The sequence below is a fragment of the Ranitomeya imitator genome, chromosome 1 (assembly GCF_032444005.1).
Source record: "Ranitomeya imitator isolate aRanImi1 chromosome 1, aRanImi1.pri, whole genome shotgun sequence".
Taxonomy (NCBI): Eukaryota; Metazoa; Chordata; class Amphibia; order Anura; family Dendrobatidae; genus Ranitomeya; species Ranitomeya imitator.
In genome coordinates, this window is record NC_091282.1 from 361,660,802 (window position 1) to 361,677,903 (window position 17,102).

General features: G+C 40.5%; 1 protein-coding gene across 4 annotated transcripts in view; it reads left to right on the forward strand.

Moving 5' to 3' along the window:
- Positions 1-16,325, forward strand: part of LOC138672798 (immunoglobulin superfamily member 1-like) — a 135,628-nt gene extending 119,303 nt beyond the window's left edge. For 2 of the 4 annotated variants that reach the window (XR_011319775.1, XM_069761183.1), the window contains 3 exons: positions 7,917-7,982; positions 8,692-8,789; positions 14,273-16,325. Coding sequence is in view for 2 of the 4 variants with exons in the window: in XM_069761183.1 (XP_069617284.1) it covers positions 7,917-7,982; positions 8,692-8,789; positions 14,273-14,287 (179 nt within the window). In the remaining 2 variants the exon portion in view is untranslated. The remainder of the gene's footprint in view (positions 1-7,916; positions 7,983-8,691; positions 8,790-14,272) is intronic. The other 2 variants (XR_011319776.1, XM_069761192.1) reach the window with 1 other exon arrangement.
- The last annotated feature ends 777 nt before the right edge of the window (positions 16,326-17,102 follow it).

The window sequence follows — 17,102 nt, forward strand, 5'->3', positions numbered from 1 at the left end:
CACAGAGTAAATATAATGATAATAAAGGTGCGCTCGCAGCCTGGGGTCCACCGTGCAGGAGTGGAACCTGCTGCTAGTTAATGGCGGCACTATATGGCGGTACTATGCCAGAATAGACAAGGGTTCCATCACCCGGTCTGCAAAGGAGTGAACTCTGTTGCCTCACAGAGTCACAGGTAATAAAGGTAATGCTATGCCCTGTTAGCAGTCACAAGGTGCAGCAAATGGATACTAGTGGGATCCCTGCGATTCACCCCCACTATGCTGGTGATTGATCCTGCTCTGACCCTCGGTGGCTTTTGTGCCCGTGCCTCAGAACGCCCTGAGTTAGATACTGGGATCAAGCGGGAGTTCCCACCCTACACTGACAGATTGTCAGGAGAAACTGGAGATAGCCACATAGAGTCGGTACAGCACCGCACTGGCGGTCACTGCTGGTTAGACGCAGTATAGATTGTGCCTGGTGCTGGATGGCACTATCTGGCGCTAGGCAGCTCCAACATTCGCGAACATTCATCAACTCTAGGGATGGGAATGATTCGGAGCTTTCACCACAGCAGGCATACATCCAAACACACACATAATTACTGATTTATACTAGCGCATGGGCGAGTGGCCATGCAAACCCTTTATAGCTGCAGCTCTCCAGGACCTTCCTAGTGGACCAATAGGAGCCGCTACAGGGCCTGAGCATGTGACCCCCAATCTCCAATGAGAGGTCTTCCCTTGGGCATGCTCAAAAGGAGAAAAGCAGGACTTAGTCCCAGGAGCGCCTGCTCACCGCTGAACAGTATGGGTTAGAATGGCTGAACCTGGAAGAGCAGCAGTAACCAAATGCGCAGTATCTGTCCGAGCCAGGCGCTGGGACCGATGTCTCCGCTGAGCAGACTCCACTGTGGCCGGAGGAGAATGAGAGGTGGTTCGAGATTCCCTCTGTGCAGCGGCGGGAACTCGACACCTAACATATATATATATATATATATATATATATACAGTACAGACCAAAAGTTTGGACACACCTTTTCATTTAAATATTTTTCTGTATTTTCATGACTATGAAAATTGTACATTCACACTGAAGGCATCAAAACTATGAATTAACACATGTGGAACTATATACTTAACAAAAAAGTGTGAAACTATTGAAAATATGTCTTATATTCTTGGTTCTTCAAAGTAGTCACCTTTTGCTTTGATGACTGCTTTGCACACTCTTGGCATTCTCTTGATGAGCTTCAAAAAGTAGTCACCGGGAATGGTCGTCCAACAATCTAGAAGGAGTTCCCAGAGATGCTTAGCACTTGTTGTCCCCTTTGCCTTCCCTCTGTGGTCCAGCTCACCCCAAACCATCTTGATTGGGTTCAGGTCTTGTGACTGTGGAGGTCAGGTCATCTGGCATAGCACCCCATCACTCTCCTTCTTGGTCAAATAGCCCTTACACAGACTGGAGGTGTGTTTGGGGTCATTGTCCTGTTGAAAAATAAATGATGGTCCGACTAAACGCAAACCGGATGGAATAGCATGCCGCTGCAAGATGCTGTGGTGGCCATGCTGGTTCAGTATGCCTTCAATTTTGAATAAATCCCCAACAGTGTCACCAGCAAAGCACCCCCACAATATCACACCTCCTCCTCCATGATTCACAGTGGGAACCAGGCATGTAGAGTCCATCCATTCACCTTTTCTGCATTGCACAAAGACACAGTGGTTGGAATCAAAGATCTCAAATTTGGACTCATCAGACCAAAGCACAGATTTCCACTGGTCTAACGTCCATTCCTTGTGTTCTTTAGCCCAAACAAGTCTCTTCTGCTTGTTCCTGTCCTTAGCAGTGGTTTCCTAGTAGCTATTTCACCATGAAGGCCTGCTGCACAAAGTCTCCTCTTAACAGTTGTTGTAGAGATGTGTCTGCTGCTAGAACTCTGTGTGGCATTGACCTGGTCTCTAATCTGAGCTGCTGTTAACCTGTGATTTCTGAGGCTGGTGACTCGGATAAACTTATCCCCAGAAGCAGAGGTGACTCTTGGTCTTCTTTTCCTGGGGCGGTCCTCATGTAAGCCAGTTTCTTTGTAGCGCTTGATAGTTTTTGCCATTGCTCTTGGGAACACTTTCAATGTTTTCCCAATTTTTCAGACTAACTGAACTTCATTTCTTAATATAATGATGGCCACTCGTTTTTCTTTACTTAGCAGCTTTTTTCTTGCTATAATACAAATTCTAACAGTCTATTCAGTAGGACTATCAGCTGTGTATGCACCAGACTTCTGCACAACACAACTGATGGTCCCAACCCCATTTATAAGGCAAGAAATCCCACTTATTAAACCTGACATTGGCACACCTGTGAAGTGAAAACCATTCCCGGTGACTACCTCTTGAAGCTCATCAAGAGAATGCCAAGAGTGTGCAAAGCAGTCATCAAAGCAAAAGGTGGCTACTTTGAAGAACCTAGAATATAATACATAATTTCAGTTGTTTCACACTTTTTTGTTAAGTATATAATTCCACATGTGTTAATTCATAGTATTGATGCCTTCAGTGTGAATGTACAATTTTCATAGTCATGAAAATACAGAAAAATCTTTAAATGAGAAGGTGTGTCCAAACTTTTGGTCTATACTGTAGATAGATAGATAGATAGATAGATAGATAGATAGATAGATAGATAGATAGATAGATAGATATACAGGATGTAAAATGGGAATGGTTAGTGATATCAACTTCGTGTTTGTGGCACATTAGCCTACGGGAGAGAGAAAACGTTTCAAGATGGGTGGTGACCATGGCGGCCATGACCCGGGTACTGTGTTACCAGACATCAACACAAATTCTATCTGCTCCTCACATGTTAACCTCTGCGACATGTCAATGACTGTAAACAAAGAGAAACTTGTAAATAACTCATGAAAGAATACAGTTATGTTAAAACCAAGCACACCATTGTATAATACAGAAAAAAAATACCAAGAAAAATTACAGTGATGTGAGCTGCCCCATAGATTAACAGTGGTCCAAGTGCTATGTGATTTTTTTTCTCGCTTAGCACTCGTCCGTATTCCTCTCTAGTGTGACTCCGGCCTTATAGTGAAAAAAGGCTAACTGCCATTTTGCTTAATTCTTTTTATGGCCGGGATGAGTGCAAAAATTAAAAGATTAAAAAATATTGCTCACCTCTTCTCTCACATATCCTGGCACAGCAGCCATCCAGATCCATGTCTTTTCTTTTATCTTCAGTTTTTTTCACTCTTCGGTGCCTCAAGGGCTGACTAGGACTCAAGTGATGTCATGCTATTGTGGATTGATGAATAATCATAATGTCACGTGAGGCCTAGTGATTGTCGGTGTCACTGCAGAGTGAAGAATACTAAAAACAGAAGAGAATACTGCAGCTGAGCCAATGGGTGACCGGCAGCACCAATACAGGCGAAGAGAGGGAAGCATATTTTTTTTATTTTTTAACCCACGCAAATATTATTTCTGGGTATGGAGAAACTTGAGAGCATAATAAACAGGTTTTACAAGTAATTTGATAATCATTAAAAAGATTCAATATGAATAAAAGTTCCTAACCAAATTTGAAAGAATATGGCGAATTTAATTCTGACAGATTTGCTCATCATCTACTATATAATTGTCTAAGGGTCACTTCCGTCTGTCTGTCCTTCTGTCACAGTTATTCATTCGCTGATTGGTCTCGCCAGCTGCCTGTCATGACTGCCGCGACCAATCAGCGGCGGGCACAGTCTGGAAGAAAATGGCAGCTCCTTACTCTTCGCAGTCAGTGCCTGTCGCCCGCATACTCCCCTCTGCTCACTGCTAACACAGGGTTAATGCCGGCGGTAACGGACCGCGTTATGCTGCGGGTAACACACTCCGTTACTGCCGCTATTAACCCTGTGTGTCCCCAAGTTTTTACTATTGACACTGCCTATGCGGCATCAATAGTAAAAAATGTAATGTTAAAAATAATAATAAAAAAAAAAAAACCTGCTATACTCACCCTCCGTAGTCGCTTGCGCCAGCCGCCATCTTCCGTTGCAGGTTCCGGTGGCAAAGATGGTATGGGAGAAGGACCTGCCATGACGTCACGGTCATGTGACCACGACGTCATCACAGGCCCTGCGCGCCCGCGCGAGAAGGACCTGCCATGACGCCACGGTCATGTGACCGCGACTTCATCACAGGCCCTGCGCTCATGCCAACCCTGGGAACGGAAGCTGCCGTGGACTACAAGGGCTCCCTCGGAAAGGTGAATATATGTTTATTTTTTATTTTTTAACCTGTGACAAACCTGGCTGGGCAATATACTACGTAGCTGAGCAATATACTACATGACTGGCCAATATACTACGTGGTTCTGTGCTGTATACTACTTCACTGTGCAATATACTACGTGGCTCTGTGCTGTATACTACGTCACTGGGCAATATAGTACATAACTGGGCAATATACTACGTGACTGGCCAATATACTACGTGGCTCTGTGCTGTATACTACGTCACTGGGCAATATACTACGTCACTGGGCAATATACTATGTGGCTCTGTGCTGTATACTACGTCACTGGGCAATATACTACATCTCTGGGCAATATACTACGTGGCTGTGCAATATACTATGTCACTAGGCGATATACTACGTAACTGGGCAATATACTACGTGGCTGCGCAATATACTATGTCACTAGGCAATATACTACGTAACTGGGCAATATACTACGTGGCTGGGCAATATACTACGTGGTTGGGCAATATACTACGTGGTTGGGCAATATACTATGTGGCTGGGTAATATACTACGTGTTTGGGCAATATACTACGTCACTGGGCAATATACTACGTCACTGGGCAATATACTACGTGTCTGGGCAATATACTACGTCTCTGGGCAATATACTACGTGTCTGGGCAATATACTACGTGTCTGGGCAATATACTACGTGGCTGGGCAATATACTACGTGGCTGGGCAATATACTACGTGGCTGGGCAATATACTACGTGGCTGGGCAATATACTACGTGGACTGTGCTGTGCAATATACTAGGTAGAGATGCATATTCTAGAATACCCGATGCGTTAGAATCGGGCCACCATCTAGTTAATAATAACCCTCTTATTCATTAATCACTGTCTTAACCAAGCATATTCTGGTTTAGCACCTTCCATAGTAACCCGCACATTATACACTACTATTTAAGGCCACAGGCCAAAAGAATCCTGTAGCTTACCAGAATAAGTGGCGGAGCAGGGAACTGATGGCTCTCTACTCCACTACAGTTGCTAAAGTATCTGCATCTTGAGGGTGCCAATACTGTTAAAAGGATGGTGGGAAATGTGTCCCACTGCCATTCCAGCCCATTTGGAATTTGCCAAAATTGTTATATGGTCAGTCTGGTCTTGGGTGCCAAGTCATTTTTTTATACGATGAAGAAGATAAAAACAAAACCCTAAAAAACACAAATAGAATAGCTTTTTTCATCATTTCATTGGATTTTTTTCCCATTTTTAAGTACATTATGGCTGGGTCTGCAGTCACAACCACACAGCTTCTATCACCCCTCCTGAAACAGGACATTAAGGTATGGTGCTGCTTTCTCTTACCACAGCTACTGTCACCCTGATGACATCCGGGTTCAGTAGATGTGATTGAGACGTGGCCACGCAGCCGTCATCATAGTCACATGTTGTAACACCACAGTCTCTTTCCCTAAAAGAATAAATGGAATCTGTCATTAGGTTTTCCTGACCTCATCTGAGAGCAGCCTAATGTAGTAAAAGAGACCCTGATTTCAATGGTGTATCAGTTAGTTTACTAGATGCAGCAGCTGTGAAACAATCAGAGTTCTTAGATTTAGCATGAGGCAGAGCTGAGAAAGCTAACCCTACCCACACTGCAGATTTCTATGTACATTATCTACTAACAGTGAGATGCTTATCACAGGAGGTGTGGAGTCGGTCTTAAAAGTGTATGCCATGTACTCCAGGCAGTGATAATCACCTAGCCGTGTGAGTGACACCAATGGTGCTCCCTTATGATGAAGGAGGTGAGAGAAGCTCTGTCCCACAGCTTCTAGCACCACCCTCAAATGAATTGTCATAAGGGGGCAGCGGTGTTGTCACACACACAGCTTCTATCACGCCCTGATGACAATTCATTTCAGGGAAAGGGACTTTACTGTTAAAAGCAGTGACTGTGATGGCAGCAGTGACTGAGGATGTGGTCACTTCTCGATCACCTCTACTGAAGGATGTCATTAGCGTATGGTGGTGACAGTAGCTGTGGTAACTGACCACATATGTGGTAAGTATTCAGACCCGTTTAAGTTTTTTCACTCTTTGTTTCATTGCAGCCATTTGGAAAATTCAAAAAAGTTCATTTTTTTCTCATTAATGTACACTCTGCACCCCATCCTGACTGAAAAAAAAACAAATGTTGTAATTTTGGCAAATTTATTAGAAAAGAAAAACTGAAATATCACATGGTCATAAGTATTCAGACCCTTTGCTCAGTATTGAGTAGAAGCGCCCTTTTGAGATAGTACAGCCATGAGAATTTTTGGGAATGATGCAACAAGTTTTTCACACCTGGATTTGGGGATCCTCTGCCATTCTTCCTTGCAGATCCTCTCCAGTGCCCTCAAGTTGTATGGTGATTGTTGGTGGACAGCCATTGTCAGGTCTCTCCAGAAATGCTCAATTGGGTTTAGGTCAGGGCTCTGGCTGGGCCAGTCAAGAATGGTCACAGAGTTGTTCTGAAGCAACTCATTTGTTATTTTAGCTGTGTGTTTAGGGTCATTCTCTTGTTAGAAGGTGAACCTTCGACCAAGTCTGCGGTCCAGAGCACTCTGGAAAAGGTTTTCATCCAGGATAGCTCTGTACTTGGCCACATTCATGGTTCCTTCAATGACAACCAGTCTTCCCGTCCCTGCAGCTGAAAAATCACCACATAGCATGATGCTGCCACCACCATGTTTCACTGTTGGGATTGTATTGGGCAGGCTATGAGCAGTGCCTGGTTTTCTCCACACATACCTCTTAGAATTATCACTGAAAAGGTCTATCTAAGTATCATCAGACCAGAGTATTTTATTTCTAATAGTCTGGGAGTACTTCATGTTTTTTTTTAGCAAACTCTATGTGGGATTTCATATGTCTTGCACTGAGGAGAGGCTTCCGTTTGGCCACTCTGCCATAAAGGCCTGACTGGTGGACGGCTGCAGTGATAATTGACTTTGTGGACCTTTCTCTCACCTCCCTACTGCTTCTCTGGAGCTCAGCCACAGTGATCTTGGGGTTCTTCTTTACCTCTCTCACCAAGGCTCTTCTCCCACGATTGCTCAATTTGGCTGCACAGCCAGGTCTAGGAAGATATCTGGTGGTCCCAAACTTCTTCCATTTAAGGATTGTGGAGGCCACTGTGTCCTTAGGAACTTTAAGTACTGCAGAAATTCTTTTGTAACCTTGGCCAGGTCTGCGCCTTGCCACAATTGTGTCTCTGAGCTCCTTGGCCAGTTCCTTTGACCTCATGATTCTCATTTGTCTAACATGTACTGTGAGCTGTGAGGTCTTTAAGTTGTGGAAGCACAGCTTATCTATGGTCAGTCTGCAGCAGATCCGCTAACAGCACAGCTAATGGCGGCATAGTGAGACAGGACTGTGCAGTTCCACTGCTACAAGGAGGATAAATGGAGCCTGGAGGACCATCATGCATCATTGGGGGGTTGATATTTGCCAAATGGCGTACATTTAAATATAAGTTGTATTGGCATACATGAATATGTGTGTTCACAATTATTGGACCACATTATAATTTTGGAAATAACCCATAAAAAGCTTCTAATAAATATTCTCTAACAGGTGCACATATACAATTTGCCATTTTAATATCAGTGTGTTTTTTGTTTCCTCTACTTAGCAAATAACAGAAGAAACTGTCAGGAGCAAAATTCTTCAAGTGATGATAACGGCCTTTCAGCACAAGGTAAAAATATGAGAAAATAATATAATCATAAATAATCCACTATAATTGCCTATTGGGTCACAACCTCTCCATCTACTAGTTCTTTCCTGTTTTTCCCAGACACTCTCAAAGTCAAGACATATGCCTGTATAGAAGAAAAAATTATTTCCAAATGCATCAAATTAATAAAAAATAGTAGAATAGATTTTATGCAGTTATTATAATTTATTTTTATTACCATAGGCCTAGGGGATCAGCAGTTGTCAGATTCCACCCCATAGAACTTATTGGTTGACCAATGAATAAGACATGGTAAAATCCAACATACTGAATCTGAATCTTTCAGCAGGAAATAACAATGATAAACGCCGGTTTACAACAGACCGATAATCGGCACACAAGCATTCATAAGAACAATTGTTCCTGGTCATTTGTCCTTGTAAACATGCCTTTAGTGAGTCGACAAATGAGAAAAACCCTAATTTGTTGCCTGACTGGAGCAGTAGTGGGGCAGAATACAGTATTACTTCATATAAATGCTGTGTGGGGACTGAAAGATCACATTAACAAATGTTCTGTCCCTGTACATCGACCCATGTGTACGGGCCAAAGTGTGCTGATCAACTTGAAGATATCTGAATGTCCTCGTTTATGGGCTAAAATCGGATTGTGGAACTGTCCTCTAATCAGTATATTTGCTTTTTTTATGTATTCTCATTTTTAAACACAGGTATCAAGTTATATGGAAGTGTACTCATCGGTAAACTCATTGTCTTGATTTCTATTCTGCTCATTTTTGGAATCCACCTACTTTTTGTTCACTTGAAGGTAAATTCACAATCTAGAGAGATGTGTTCACTGATTATTCTTAGTTTTCTTGGCTGAATTGTAAGAGAGTTATAGCTAGTGATATATGTACTCTGTACCAAACTATCCATTGTTTTCCAGTATAACCATTGTTGACCATACATCAAACATTACACAAATTAAAGCGAGCCTTAACTCTCGGAGCTTTGTTCGGTTTTGCGTTTTCTTTTTTCACTCCAGTTCTTCCAAGAGCCATAACTTTTTTTATTTTTCCTTCAATATGGCCATGTTAGGGCTTATTTTTTGCAGGATGAGTTGTACTTTTGAACGACACCATTGGTTTTACCATGTCCTGTAGTAGAAAACGGGGAAAAATTTCAAGTGCGGTGAAATTGCAAAAAAAAGTGCAATCCCACATTTATTTTTTGTCTGGCTCACTAAATGCTAAAACTGACCGGCCATTATGATTCTCCAGGTCATTACAAGTTCATAAACACCAAATATGTCTATTTTATCTAAGTGGTGAAAAAAAATTCAAAAAATTCTGGAGTTTTGACTTTTTTTCTCACTATGCCGTTTAGCAATCAGGTTAATCCTTTTTTTATTGATAGATCGGGCGATTCTGAACGTGGCGATATCAAATATGTGTAGGTTTGATTTTATTTTTATAGTTTTATTTTGAATGGGCGAAAGGGGGGTGATTTGAACATTATATATATATATATATATATATATATATATATATAAACATTTTTTTATTTTTGGCATGCTTCAATAGCCTCCATGGGAGGCTAGAAGCTGGCACAACTCGATCGGCTCTGCTACATAGAGGCAATGATCTGATCGCCTCTATATATCAGATTTACTCACTTGCTATTAGTGCCGACCACTTATTGGTGCTTACAGCAAACCGGCACTGACAACCATGGCGGTCTTCAGGAGACCTCCGATTGTCATGCCAACACACCGGTGACCCGCGATCACGTGACAGGTCAATGGTGTGCGTATTTCCGGCGATTGCCAGAAGCGCTTGTCACCGCCGGAGCCCACATCAAAGGGAGGGAGTCCGATATTGGCAAACTATTACGCCCGATGTCTGAAAGGGGTTAAGAGGCTTTTTTGCCTTCACCCCCACCCAAAGTCCCACATTGTTCTGATCTCCATGTAAGGTTTAGGCCCAATCACACATCCGATTTTCAGAAGAAAGTATAATGAAATACGTTTTGGGGTTTTTTGCATTTGCTAAAAAAAAGAACATGTGAAGCATTTGTGGCATGAGAGCTGAAACTATATTGTAGTGGTAATTATCTTGCTTCTGAGAAGTACTTTAAAAAAATTCTGGATCTGACGCTGTTTTCTGTAACATGTACCCTTAATTTGTTCTAAGCCTAAAAGGGTTTGTTCAAAAATGCCATGTATGTTCCAAAATGAAAAACAAAGCACAGTACAAGTGAACTGGATTCTAGAAAATTACATTATAGGAACACCGTTCAGATTGAGGAACTTAGCTGAAAGATGTTAACAGCTTGCTTGCAGGCACTGGTATCTCGTAGTATGAGACCTTCTGATGTTATTTAATCTCACATTTCAAATCTATTGGTGTAGAGAAAACTGGAAGGAAATCAGAATAGTGAAGCACCACTATTAAATGAGGCATTAAACCTCAACACACATGGCATACATACATGATTCCGATATAAGACAGCAGTAAAAACAATATATTGCACTGTAGCCAAAAAGAATGTGCCTTGCATACTTTTCTAACCCAAGTTTCGCCTGCTCGGCTTCATCCTGGACATGTCCATATAATTAATTCTATACATTTTTATACTCTTATACCACAAATAAAAGATCTGAAATAAGTATCAAAAGTATTGCACATTTTAGGCAATGGCTCTATAATAACATAATAACATGACATAAAAGAAACATAACAAAATAGATCTTTACTGATTATAACCTTAGGGTAAGGGCTCCCTATCTGTATAAGTTTAAGAACACAAACACGAAAAATTAAAAATAAATTATTAATATATGTGCAAATAATTATTAATGAAGCACTAATGGTGTACTGTGAGAGAATAGTGACTGAACACTAGAGATAGAGAACCAACCACAACTAGAACACGAAAAGCAGAGAAAGTGTACCCACGCAGAAGATATTTATCAAATAGCCTTTATTTACGGTGACAAGTGGCACAATAAAATATATTTAAGATCAATCAGATATAAATAGGTGACCTCAAAAATATCTCTTGCAGTTTTTTGCCAAAAATTAATGGTCGGTATAAATAATAAAAGCAACCAAAAATAAAAAAAATATAAATATAATATAATAAGGTGCACAAGCAAAAAAATCCACTAGTTTGAAAGAAAATCAATCATTGCATAAAAATAGTGCAAAAATCCAATCAGAGTATGTGCAACACCACAGGGCACATAAAAAGCCTGCGGGATAGTAATTAATACAAATAAAGTGTAAAGTGCAGAAAAACACAGCTATATAGAAGCACCCACTGGGCATGCTATGTACCACCAGCGGGTCAGTGAAAAAACACCCATAAAGTGCGGCGTGCAAAAAATTCGACCATGAAATCAAAAAGAGGCAATTCTTTCTGCAGTATACCTTTTGAGAGGGTCACCAGGTCCCGCTATCGCGCACCCCGACGCGCGTTTCGGAATCTCTTCCTTCGCAGACCCGTTGAAGTGCATGGACCGCGTGAAACGGCCGTCGTCTCCCCTGCTCGCACGAGCTCCTTTTCTTCTCCCCCGGCCATGAAGTTTTAATTGTGAAGACTCAATAAAATTTGCTACTTTGAAGATTGGTGAATGCATCCTACTTTTTCCTTTTGCTACCTATTTATCTATCTATCTATCTATCTATCTATCTATCTATCTATCTATCTATCTATCTATCTATCGGATAGATAGATAGATAGATAGATAGATAGATAGATAGATAGATAGATAGATAGATACGTAGATAGAAGGAATGAGATAGTTAGATGTAAATAGATATATAGATAGATATATCTACGTATCTATCCATATATCTAACTATCCATATATCTACATCTATTCATAGATATACTGTATCTATCTATCTCATTCCTTCTATCTATCCCATATCTATCTATCTATCTATCTATCTATCTATCTATCTATCTATCTATCTATCCCATTCCTTCGATCTATCTATCTATAGATAGATAGATCGAAGGAATGGGATAGATAGATAGGGGATAGATAGAAGGAATGAGATAGATAGATACAGTATATCTATAGATAGATAGATAGAATGAGATAGCTAGATAGATCGATAGATAGATAGATAGATAGATAGATAGAAGGAATGAGATAGATAGATGATAGAATAGATAGAAGGAATGAGATAGATAGATCTATAGATAGATAATATCTATCGATCTATGTATATATCTATCTATAGATCTTTGTCCTTTATTTCACTTGCACAATGTGAACAAGGTTATAAGAGAGAGACGTTAGCAGAACATGCAGAAAAAACAATCAAGAGGACGCATCACCACGAATGAAGGTAACTACAGGTCATTGACCTACTTTCCATTCATTCGCTGGGGTTTTACTGGCATGAGCACAGCTGCATTAGCAGAGCTCCTGCCTGTAAAATAATTTAACCCCTTCAGATGGATTTACATCGTGGGACGTGACAGATCATCGGAAGGTATGAGATACTGTTGGTTTATTATTTTTAATTTGTTACAGGTCGAGGGTCTTCAGGTGGATTGAGAGTGGAATAAAATATTATAACAACCTGTGTGTTTATTTCATTAAAATACTTTGCAATATTGTGTGTGTGTTTTTTTAACCATTTCATACTATTGGATTAATAATGGATAGGTGTCATAATTGACGCCTCTCCATTATTAATCTGGCTTAATGTCACCTTACAATAGCAAGGTGACATTAACCCTTCATTACCCCATATCCCACCGCTACACAGGAGTAGGAAGAGAGTGGCCAAGTGCCAGAATAGGCGCATCTTCCAGATGTGCCTTTTCTGGGGTGGCTGGGGGCAGATGTTTTTAACCAGGGGGGGCCAATAACCGTGGACCCTCTCTAGGCTATTAATATCTGCCCTCAGTCACTGGCTTTACCACTCTGGTGGAGAAAATTGCGCGGGAGCCCACGCCAATTTTTTCCGCGATTTAATCCTTAAATTTAATAGCTACAGCGCCCAAATTTTGCACATACACACTACTAACATTAGTAATGTGTAATATGCAAAAAAAAATGGGAATATGACATGGTTTACTGTATGTAAACCATGTCTCATATCATGTCGGGTTTAGGAAGGAGAAATGAAAAGCCGGCAATTGAATTCCCGGTTTTTCTGCTATATCGTGCTGAAGTAAATATAAATATATATATATATATATATATATAAAAATGGCGCTGAACGCATCATACGAAACCCGACTTTGGTGCGAAGATCGCCGACCGCATGGCCGATCCCACACTAGGATCAGGTCGGGTTTCATGAAACCCGACTTTGCCAAAAGTCGGCGACTTTTGAAATTGTCCGATCCATTTCACTCAACCCTAGTTGTTACCTATGACTGTTGTGTTTGAAACTGTTAAACTGTAAAGCACTGCAGAATATGTTGGCGCTATATAAATAAAGATTATTATTATTATTACATTATAACTGTTACATTTCTAACATTAAAAAACATTAAACCTATGACAAGATACTAATAAAGAATCTTTGAACCCAGCCTAAAGTGTAAATTCACAAGTGGCATCAATGTCAGAAACTATACCATTTATTTGAATGCTGCTTGCAGAAATCCACGTGCTTGACAGCAAAATTATCCCATTCAGCCCAGGGTCACACAGCCATCGATTTCCTCATGCAAGCGAATCGGGCCAATTATGTTAGTGACACTCGTCTCAAACTCTGTCATCTTACTATGATCCAATTCTCTCACATGAGGGAATCACATCACATCCTCTTCCCCATTGTCTCTGTGCCCGCACATTGGACTGCAGTCTTATGTATCACATGCACCCATAGACCGAATCGGCATGAGATAAAAATAGCGGATCTGCATTGACTCATAGTATCACCTTGGACCAAATGCTGTCTGATAAAACATCAGAGAGTACTTGGCCGTGTTACACACTTGTGTGAGCGAGCCCTTGAATTTACTGAACTGAACTTTAGTTGCAAAAATTTGCAATTCATTTGAATTCCGGATACTCCCATAGGGTGTAGAAGTGACCTGTGGTGAAATGCACAAAACTTGACATTCTGTGGATTACACATTTTTAGCTCCAGTCATTTTCTGATACTGATTAGCGCACAATACTAATACGACAAAAAAAAAATGATTTCTAAAATTCTAGACAATCTGCTGTGTATAAGCCTCATGGGAATTTACCAACAAATGAATTTCGCTTTTTGTTTTATGTATATATTTGTTTTTACGTGATGCTTTTTTCATCTTTTTTTTTTTTTACAGAAGCAAGACACCTGAGACACAAGAGCAAACTTTTCACAGATTATATTATAAATACTAGTCAAAAACACTGAATTTTAAACAGTTATATTTTTAATTTTCTCTATTTGTTTATATAAAGATTATTCCAGATTGTAATTAATTTAATGCATTTTCATTAATATAATGTGGTGGCTATATTGTGGTGGTTGTAGTACTATTGGAATGGTATATTTGACATTTAAGAGGAACCTGTCACCTGATTTATGCTCCTCAAACTGGCTAGACTATTGAATCTATGTATATTTTCCACTAAAATGCCAGTATATCAGAGAAAATGAACGTTAGAGATTCGACCAAGGACTAACCTGAGACAAGGTTTCACTCACTGTCTGATCTACCCACAGCTGCCACTTCCAAGCTGTGTTGAAGGTGATTGACAGGTCTCTCCCTATGTTTACAGTACTTGAGGAAGGGACCTGTCAATCACCTACAGCAGTGCTGTGAAGAGTCGGCTGGGGCCGAGCCGGACTAGTCTCCACGTGTGGTACCTTGACGGATCTTTAAAGTTCACTTTCCCTGAAATACCGCAGAGTTAAATGTGAAAAATGATTCAACATTGGCAAGCACTACTTTTTTTATTGGGCAGGTCATATTTATGAGTCCACTAGACTGAGCATTCCAAGCTTCCCATCTCCTGACTTCTAAGGCTACGTTCACATTTGCGTTGCGTCGGGCGCAACCGCGGCGATGCATGCATCATGCGTCCCTATATTTAACATGGGGGCGCATGGACATGCATTGTCTTGCGTTTTGTGACGCATGCGTCATTTTTGGCGCAAGCGTCAGGGCGCAGAGGACGCTGCAAGTTGCATTTTTTTTGCGTCCAAAATCAAGCCAAAAATGGACGCATGCGTCACAAAACAATGCGTTTTTGCATGCGTTTTGCATGCGTTCTGCGTTGCGTCGCTGACGCAACACACAACAACGCAAATGTAAACGTAGCCTTAGCAGGTAGATACACAGCAGCTGTTGGCCAAGAGTTATAAGAGGTGGTGGGGGACCACTTCACTTATTAATAAAGTGGATTCATTACTTTTACTATATAATATTTCGGGGGGATATACAGATGTAAGTGGTTCATTTTATTAATTTAAAGCAGATCTGTCACCATATTTCACCCTGCATAAATTAATAAATTGCTTTTCTAAAGAGAATCCATGATACCAATCCACATCTCGTACTCCATAAATAATATCATCCACACATTTGCTTATGCAAGTTGTTACTTCTAAACAGAAAAAATAGAGGTTTTAGTAGTTTATTAGTACATGCAAATGAGACTTAGGTGCACTGGGAGTTTAAAACCACTTCCCATGCCTCTGTCACCCTGATTCTATTGCCCACCCAGATGAAGGTGGAGATGGGTGGGGAATAGAACCAGGGAGGCATAGGCTTGGGGAAGTGCTTTGACACTCCCAGAGCACTTACGCCTGAATGTGAATAAAGACAGAGAGCAACAGATTGCATGGTAAAGACATACTGATGGGGAATTTAGATTGTGAGCCCCATTGGAGACTGCAATAATAATGTATGTAAAGCGCCGCGGAATATGAGAGTGCTATATATGCAAAGCATAATAAATAAATAATAATAGCTAAGGTATGGTTGACAATGACAATATATTACAGCGAGCATATAAACAGTTTGGGTTGGGAGTGCAGGGATTTGATCATGTTGGGCAGATTCCCATTAAACCTTATTAAACCTTATATGGCAGTTGTGCTTACTTTGAAAATCGATGTCAGAATTGCAATAAATTCCTTATGAATATTTATACTCAATCACCGGCTGCTTAGTACAATCTGTTTACATTGTGAGTTCCACAGTAATTTAGGGGAGACAAAGCAAGCACCATTCATCCATTCATTTTCTTCGTCATCTTGTTCACAGCTTACCTGCAATAAGTAGGTTTATTTATAGTACATGTTGTGACAGTCATGAGCACACCGGATATATTGGGGGTTATGTCTGTGTATATGTGTTTTTAAAATTAAACGTATTTTATTTCTAAACATATTTTGTGTCATTTTTTGTGGTTACAGTCATGTTGTTGTCATGTGTTGTTTTTTTCTTTATATATATATATATATATTTATATATATATATATACATATATATACACACACACACACACACATATACAGTGGGGCAAAAAAGTATTTAGTCAGTCAGCAATAGTGCAAGTTCCACCACTTAAAAAGATGAGAGGCGTCTGTAATTTACATCATAGGTAGACCTCAACTATGGGAGACAAACTGAGAAAAAAAAATCCAGAAAATCACATTGTCTGTTTTTTTATCATTTTTTTTTCATATTATGGTGGAAAATAAGTATTTGGTCAGAAACAAACAATCAAGATTTCTGGCTCTCACAGACCTGTAACTTCTTCTTTAAGAGTCTCCTCTTTCCTCCACTCATTACCTGTAGTAATGGCACCTGTTTAAACTTGTTATCAGAATAAAAAGACACCTGTGAACACCCTCAAACAGTCTGACTCCAAACTCCACTATGGTGAAGACCAAAGAGCTGTCAAAGGACACCAGAAACAAAATTGTAGCCCTGCACCAGACTGGGAAGACTGAATCTGCAATAACCAACCAGCTTGGAGTGAAGAAATCAACAGTGGGAGCAATAATTAGAAAATGGAAGACATACAAGACCACTGATAATCTCCCTCGATCTGGGGCTCCACGCAAAATCCCACCCCGTGGGGTCAGAATGATCACAAGAACGGTGAGCAAAAATCCCAGAACCACGCAGGGGGACCTAGTGAATGAACTGCAAAGAGCTG